At 39.1% G+C, this 8,214-nt stretch overlaps 1 protein-coding gene across 1 annotated transcript; it reads right to left on the reverse strand.

Annotated features, from left to right (window-relative positions):
• Positions 1 to 4,900: 4,900 nt before the first annotated feature.
• On the reverse strand, positions 4,901 to 7,132 carry LOC103637558 (SUMO-conjugating enzyme SCE1). The gene is made up of 5 exons (XM_008659725.4): positions 6,802 to 7,132; positions 6,626 to 6,709; positions 5,551 to 5,703; positions 5,355 to 5,468; positions 4,901 to 5,271 (listed from the first exon to the last, which is right to left on the reverse strand). Exons 1-5 carry the CDS (start codon positions 6,868 to 6,870, stop codon positions 5,209 to 5,211), a joined length of 483 nt encoding a protein of 160 aa, XP_008657947.1. The 5' UTR covers positions 6,871 to 7,132; the 3' UTR covers positions 4,901 to 5,208.
• Between the last annotated feature and the right edge of the window lie 1,082 nt (positions 7,133 to 8,214).

Genomic DNA, 8,214 nt, shown 5'->3' on the forward strand with positions numbered 1-8,214 from the left:
GAAGCTCCTACAATCGATGCTCCTCCTTACCCTCAACCTTTTCCATACACTCCTGCATAACTGCATGTTTATCCATATGCTCCTCTTTATATAGATTGTATGGTGCTCCTCCTCCTCTTCCGTTCGCTCCCCCATTTGGTGCTTCTACCCCATATGGTTCTCATCATCCTATTGAAAGTGCATTCATCCCTTTTGTGAGTTTTGGTGATTTGGATAACAACACATTTAAAGGTCTAACAAGTTTGCTAAGTGTTGAACAGGAAATTCAGTATGATGAACATACTTGAATAGTGTATAATGATCAGTGAACAAGGTTCAACACAAGGTCAAATAACCAGTGAGACAATGCAAATGGATATAATATGGTCTCTATATTGGTTTGAATATATGGACAAGTCCTGAGAAATCACTATGCATAAATATGATCATAATAGAGGTTGAAGTGATTAAGAGGATTGGTCAAGCCAAAGTGAATAAGATATGAGGAATCGTGAATTGGCTAGACCATATTACTATTAGTCCATATATGAATATATGAGAATCAAACTAGAGCTTGATTGATCTTAGCAGTTATATCTAGATGACATTCAAGCAAGGTTCACAATATTGAAGAAATGATTCTCTCAATGGATGCTCAATATGATGTGACTCAAGAATGGCTTGATAGGGTGAAGATAGCAAGGAAAGGGCTTCGAGGAACTAAGCGAAGGTGAAGGCCAAGCGACGGCTTATGGACCGAGGTACCATGGCTAAGGTGAAGAAGAGAGTACTTGCACTAAGTCGATGAACTAATCAGCTATGAAGAGTTATAACATGTTGATGCATCAGTAAGATGACTTGAAGCCATGATTTGATCTCATATATGGTGATATGGTACAAGTCATAGGGTTTGATTTGTGTTTGCTTCAAAAGGTGAGACAAAGATGTTTGTGATCCTTATGAAGCAACGCCATGGAGAAATCACACATGAGACACCAATGACTCAAGGAGTTTACTTAATTAATTTTATTTAATTTGAGTATAGGAATCGTCGTACTATAAAGGGGGATCCAAAAGGAAGGTTGGTGTTTTGCCAAAGCTCAAGCCTCTATATTCAAAAGCTATTTTTTGAAAACAAAAAAACTCTTTAAAATTCTATGGTTGACCGTGGTTAGGTTTGAGAAACCTAGAGTGTTCTTGTTGAAAAGCAGCTGAACTTCTTAAACTGCAGCTGAGTTGAGTTTTCTCAACTCTAGCTGAACTTCAACTTCAACTGGGGTCCAGGCAGGTTCAACCGGGGTCCAGGGCAAGTTCAACCGGGGTCCAGAGAGGTTCAACCGGTGTCCAGGGAAAGTTCAGCCGGGGTATTTTCCCCGGACCTCACTGGTCAAAACCGGTTGAACCGGTCCTAGGGGAGGTTCAACCGGTGTCAGGGTCACCTGACCGGTCTGACCTCCTAACTGGCAAACTGACTGCCAGTCTGACCCCCAGGCGGTTGAACCGGCCCTAGGGGCGGTTCAACCGGTGTCAGGACCTGTTTTTGCAGTCTGACCTGTAGTCTGCCAGTCTGATTGGCAGACTGTCTGTCAGCCTGGTCTTAGGGGTGGTTCAACCGGTCTTGGTCAACTTGACCAGTCTGCAGCTCAGTCTGCCAGTCAGTCTGAGAGTCAGACTGGCAGACAGTCTGCCTGACCTGCCAGGGGCGGTTCGACCGCCCTAGGGGGCGGTTCAACCGGTCTTAGACAGAAAAATCTGCCCAACGGCTAGTTTTGAGCTCCACCTATATATACTCACTCCTACCTCTCTCCCCACACATAAGAGCACGACCCAAACTCCATTTCTAACTTGAAGAACACCTCCCACTCTCTCTGACACATCTCTTGCCTCTCCCATTTTAAATCTTTGGAGAGAAATCTTTGAGTGAGTTTGAGAGCTGCGGTTTTGTGCTTCATCTCCACATCACTCTTGCTCTTCTTCATTCGAGCTTTGGTACTACATCGAGTTCTTTGTGGATTCATTACTCTTGGAGCTTCTAGCTCCTAGACGACTAGGTGTCTCTTGTAAGTCTCCAAATCTTGTGGAAGACCACAAGAAAGTTTGTATTACTCGCTCGTTTGAGCAAAGATTAGTGTGTGAGCTTGACCTTTGTGGTCGGCAAAGGGAGGATTAGGGTTGAAAGAGACCCGGCTCTTTGTGGGCGCCTCAACGAGGAAGTAGGGCACCTTGGTGGTGTGACCGAACCTCGGGATAAATCTTGTGTCTCTTGTGTTCTTACTCATTGTGTTTGTTTGTGTTCTTCGTTCTCTCACCATTCCGTGAAAGATTTGTTTATATCTTTTTGGTGTGTGGATTTTGAGAAGTGCCCTTCTCAGATCTACTACTTTGAACCTTGTGGATCATTTAGAACATCTCATTTCCAAAGTTAACTGGGTGAATTTCGAGATCAATTCAGTTTTACCCAGTTTGCTTCTAGTTTTTGTTGAAAAATTTTTAACTTGCCTATTCACCCCCCTCTAGGCAACTTTCACCTATAGACATGATAGTGCACCAAGTAGTCACAACGATGCAACCTCAAACCCGCCCGACGTCCGCATACTATGGTGCTACTCAATTTCAATGACAAAGAGAATGAACGAAGTAGGATGAAAGACCAATAAGTACACATATTTTTTTATAAATCTGAAACAATTTCAAGGTCAAAAATAGTATTTTGAGTTTTTAAATTTATAAGTCTATGAATAGCTACTGCACTCTATGTACCCCGTTGAAGGCAATGGTAAAAACAGATAGTCCTTTTAGGGAAAATAGTTAGTACTTACAACTCCATTATTAAACATCCTCGACATCGTACCCATACAACTTAAGGATGGGTGGTCGACAAGCGACTGCAATGTCACCCTCTTTAATGGCATCTACAAGCGCTTATATGCGGCTCGAGCAAGCGGATCAAATGATCCTATGCTCCTCAAAGCGACCAAGGAGAAGACTTCAAGTTGGATCATATGTGGTGCCAACGACACATTGTCGATGACTCCAACGATGGAAGCAAAAGTTCTCGTTTTAACTTGAACGATAATTATCGTTCCGCATCACCGGACAGTGTGGATTGTGGATCCAACATGTCCTATTGGTCGCAACAGGACAAGAGTTCAACATAATGGGAAAGTGTCAACAACAAGTAACATCGAGTCCCCTGTCATGGAGAAGAACATGTTGAACTAGCTATACAAGGAGATCCAGAGAATGAATCAATTAAAATTGTTTATGCAATTCTACAAGTTGTTGGATCGCTCTACTGCCAGTATGGGTGATGACATGTTAAGTGCCCACATGTTAGCCTTAAAAAAGTTGACCAAGCATTAAAATTAGATGAAGAAAAAACGGAAGAGGAGAATAACAATAAAAAGTAGTATTGTATAGTTATTTTTGTAATTTTTTAAAAAAGTTCTTGTATTTTTTATGAATTATATATTTTTAATTATATACTCGGACATTTTTTTATTTAATAAAACGCTGTGTTTATTTTTAAATAAAGGTCTATAGAAGAAAAGCTAGTGTGGCATGTAAGTCGACAATAAAAATTGTATAGTAGAGGGTTACAGTAGATAAAGGCTAACGATAGTCGATAACACTATCGATAGTTTGGTCAATATCTAATGTGACAGTCTATAAAGATCGGTTGCATAGTCAATAACTAATGATGGTCGATAAATTGCATTGAAGTCAGTTTAAGCAACCATAATGATTATGCCGCCACCCATAGGTTATTCATTGCAGAACGTGTATATGATAATGGAAAACACTGTTTTGCACAGTAAACTACACTATTTATAGAGTGATGTTTGAACTAGGAGATAAATATTACAGCGCCGCTGTAACTCGACACAGTTGGACATTGGCAAAACGTGGGCTACAACTTAGGGTTGGCGTTCGAGTTATCCCGAAAATTTTGAGGTGGGTAATTTGGGTAATTTAAATTCTAGGTTATGAAGAATCGATACCCAAAATTACAACGGGTTTTACAATACACGAAAATTCGGTTACCCGTAATTTTAGATTTAAGTATTCCCGAACTACCAGAATTGTTGTGTCAGCTTCATAAACATATTATTAAATGAGTCAAAACACAATATGAATAATGATATACATGCATTTAAAAAAATAGACAATCTACAATCACAAGTTCACAAGTCATACTCACTTACATATAATTATAGATGCACAAATTAATAATTAACAATGGCACAAGTACATGTCACATGAAAGTTCAGATATTTCGAGTACTCGAAATACTCGAAATAAATCCAGGTTTTACAAGTTGTCACCTAAAATTCCCAAACGAAATTTAGGTTTTAGATATTTTGGGTTCGGGTTTTTTCTTAGCCATATCTACGAACAAACAGCCCCCTAGTGTTGTGACGGGCCCTTGTGTCGTTTCTGCAATGCGCGCATGTCCAGATTTGTACAAGCTATATGTCAGCTCAATGTTATCACTTATCACTAAGGGCATGTTCAGTTACATCTGGATTAAAGGGAATTAGATAGGATTAAATTACTCCCTAATCAAAAATAAATAGAAGAGGATTTAATCCTCGTAGATCCAAACGCAATTGTACATGCCCTAAGGGCTAGTTTAGGAGTAAAAAAACCTCCGGTTTTGTGGATTTTAGCCCCTACAATTTCCTCCGTTAAAACGTCCAAACTAGCCTAAGGGGATGTTTATTTTCTAGGGACTAATTTTTAGTCTTTTATTTTATTCTGTTTTAGTCCCTAAATTGTCTTGTCAAATACAAAAACTAAAATAAAGTTTTAGTTTCCACATTTAGTAATTTAGCGACTAAATTGAATAAAATGGAAGACTAAAAATTAGTCCAAACCAAACACCCCCCTAAATAACATTTCTTATCAAGGTACAACTGAATAGACAAAAGCGGATAACCTCCTTCGATAAACAAACGAAACATGTCTTCAAGATAGAGCACCAACACAACAAATAGTTTAAGTTAAATAGACAAAATATCAGTGGCTGCAGCACTCCCAGCAGTAAACGAATCTGTTCTTGCTATCAATACTGGACTCATACACATCATAGAAGGTTCAGGTTTACACTGGACAATCCTCCAGACAACTTATGTCTTGTCAAATCCAATTTGAGACCATAATTTTAACATTTGCAACTACTATGCGGATGTGCAGGATGGATCATGGATCTCTGGTATGCCAACATCCTCAGACCAGAGCAGGATATTGCTTGGCCTGCAGACGAACACGTCGCTTATATTCTGTTGGATCCTGCATTTTTTGGTGCAAAGAAAAGCTGGTTAATCTCGAGAGAAAGAAAACACAAAGCAGAATGATCACGGTTTGTTTCCAACCTGGATGAATAGGTGATAACCATCAGTTTGGGCAGGATCAGCTGGATTGGGCTGATCAAGCAAGTCTTGTATTCCAACTAGAATCTGCTTAACAGTGATAGCAGGTCTCCAACCCTGAAATTGCACAATGAGAAATGAAAATTCTCAGCTGGCATAATGCTAGACAAAGCCAGTGGACTACAGTTTGGACACTTACACTATCCTCATTGAGAATTGAGAGGCAGACTGTTCCTGAAGGATAAACATTTGGGTGGAAAAAACCCTGTGGGAACTTGCATTTGGGAGGCTTGCTTGGGTAATCTTCACTGAAATGAAGGGTAAGTGGGTAGTACCCACTTTCCCAATCAGTCTGCATAGAAGACAGGGTAGTTAGAAACAAGGAAATTTGCCTTTGGAATGCGGGAAAAATTCCCGTTTCCTGTGTTTTTCCTGTGAAATGAACTGATTCCTATGAAATTCTTGTATTTCAAAGACAGTATAAAATGGAACATCAGTCAAAACAATGGACGCTGCACCTGAAAACATTCCTGAGTGCTGGGAAATAATCACCAAAAGACACTGGAGATCAAAGTTTCAAGATTGTTTACAAATAGTACAGATATGTACATGCTACAAAATAGGAACAAACAAACATTTTGCCAGGAACAGGGGATGAGAAGAATAACATGGAGTTATGGAGCTAGAAAAACCACTACAAAACAACATGCCAATGTGATTACATGTTAGTGGAGTAGTGGATGTGGCATGTAATTCTTAATTCCTACAATACACTGGCGTTCTAAATCTATTGACAATGAATCACTAGGACAAAAAGAAATACATACTCAACATGATTTTCCAACTTTCTACCATGGGTTCCAACTTCCAAACGATAATGAAACGCTTAAAAGGCAAACCACTTTAGCAAAGCCTTAGTGATTGTTTTAGCTTGTGGTAAATCGAAACAAGTAGAACCAAAAGAAGTAGAAGAAAAAGAAGTAGAACTCACAGTTCCTGACGTAGTAATGCTTAGGGATTCAATAAGCAGTGCAATTCAGAAATAATAAAAACCATAGACCATGTGTTGGGAAAATCAAATAAAATAATTAAAATTAATTATGGAGCAAGGGCGTTGATGCACACATCGCAACATCACTAAAGTCAAGCCTACGTACTTATTCAGCACAGGAGTACAGGACATAGGGGTTTCCCTAAAAATCCTATTGACCATGATTAGAACTATATTACCTAACCGGGCCAAATCGAATCCAACAGGTGTTACCGAGGCTTACCCCCTGCTTGCCGGGGATGGTACAGCTCCAGACCATGAGGTTCGCCGACCCGTCGGCCAGCGTTTCCGGCCTCGCCACGAAACCCTGCAGAAGATGAAGGACGTCAGATCGAGACTTGAATCGGGCAGCGGCACGATAGAGACAAAGGGAGAGGGGACTGAAAGTAAGGCACTGACGTGGGGGTGGTTCTTGCGCCAGGCCTTGCGCTCCTCGGCGAGGCGGCCGCGCGCGATTCCTCCCGACATGGCGGCTGCGGCGGTCGCAGCTCTCGCACCTTGGGTTTGGGGGAAGTGAGTCTAATGACAAACCGCCTCTAACTTTCTCTTTGTTCGTTGATTTATTTTTTATATCCTTCTATTATTATTTATTTAAGAAGAGTTGCTCTTGACATTCACGATCCTTCTATTATTGTTTACAGGTGTTCTTGACATTCACGACTCACTCCGAGGGATTGGTTATTGGCGTCTAGGTAGTGGGCCTATCATATAACAGTCGGTGAGCGGGATCAGATGCGATGTGGTTGTTTTTTCTTTAATATAATAATCATGTGAAATACAATATAAGGATTAGTTTGGAAACCTATTTTCTAATGTATTTTTATTTTTCCAAAAGAAAATAAACTAATTTCTCTTAAGAAAATTAAAATACTATGGAAGAATGTGGTTCTCGATCTAGCCCTAAAAGACTTATTTATTCTTTCCGTATCAAGACGTTCTATAACGGTGCACTAGTATTAATGTTATAATCAAAATACCAAAATAAACATATAAGATAAAGAGAGATAGAGACCAAGTATATTAAAAAAAGAAAGTGGTCTTGAAAAGGGGAGAGATACATTAGGAGTGTTTGGTTTAAATAATTAATCTACTCTAGGCGAGATGTTGTAATGTAAGACTGTTCCACAAATTTAGTAGAATTAACTCAATCCTAATGTTAATACTAATTATTAGCCTACACCATTGAAATGTTGTAACTCATTCCATTCCGCAAATCAAGAAGTGAGACGATGATGAACTATCTCATTACTCAAACGTTGTAAGAATATAGAAGTTAGGTATTTTAGCACAAAATTTAAATACTATAATATCAAGTACTTTTTTATTTTTGGTCAGAGAGAGTGCTCAGTATTAGTTTTTACTAAGAACTCTTTGCTTATGGCAATTAGCTCTTGGATGCTATACTATTATTTTCTAAAATGGATGGGAGAAAAGCTAACAGTAACTATTTGGAGCTTGTTCTCAAATGCTATGAGTTAAGAACAAGGCAACACAAAGTATTAAATATTAATGTCCTTCGTCCTTCGAAGCATTATTTACCTTAGGATATAACGATCTTCGGAAGAAGGTCATGAAGGACGTATCTTCATCATCATGGTATGCGATAATGAAAGACAAAGCATATGAAACATGAAAGATAACATGAATAATCATATAAAATCATTCACATATCTTCATTATATAAGCTTGAATAATTAAAGACGATATTTAATTATATTTATACCTTCGGCTTGACAGAAGGCAAAAATCCGAGTGTTGCAGATGAGCGAATACAAGATCGTGTGAACAGTACAGGGGTACTATTCATCTATT

This window comes from Zea mays, chromosome 1 (genome assembly GCF_902167145.1).
Source record: "Zea mays cultivar B73 chromosome 1, Zm-B73-REFERENCE-NAM-5.0, whole genome shotgun sequence".
Classification (NCBI taxonomy): Eukaryota; Viridiplantae; Streptophyta; class Magnoliopsida; order Poales; family Poaceae; genus Zea; species Zea mays.

What these genes read in the sequence shown, in the direction of transcription:
- LOC103637558 (XM_008659725.4), bottom strand. Translation starts at nt 6,870, where the DNA reads ATGTCGGGAGGAATCGCGCGCGGCCGCCTCGCCGAGGAGCGCAAGGCC. An exon ending in GGCGCAAGAACCACCCCCAC is followed by an intron (nt 6,710 to 6,801) that starts GTCAGTGCCTTA and finishes CATCTTCTGCAG; the next exon opens with GGTTTCGTGGCGAGGCCGGA. An exon ending in CCATCCCCGGCAAGCAGGGG is followed by an intron (nt 5,704 to 6,625) that starts GTAAGCCTCGGT and finishes TCTTCTATGCAG; the next exon opens with ACTGATTGGGAAAGTGGGTA.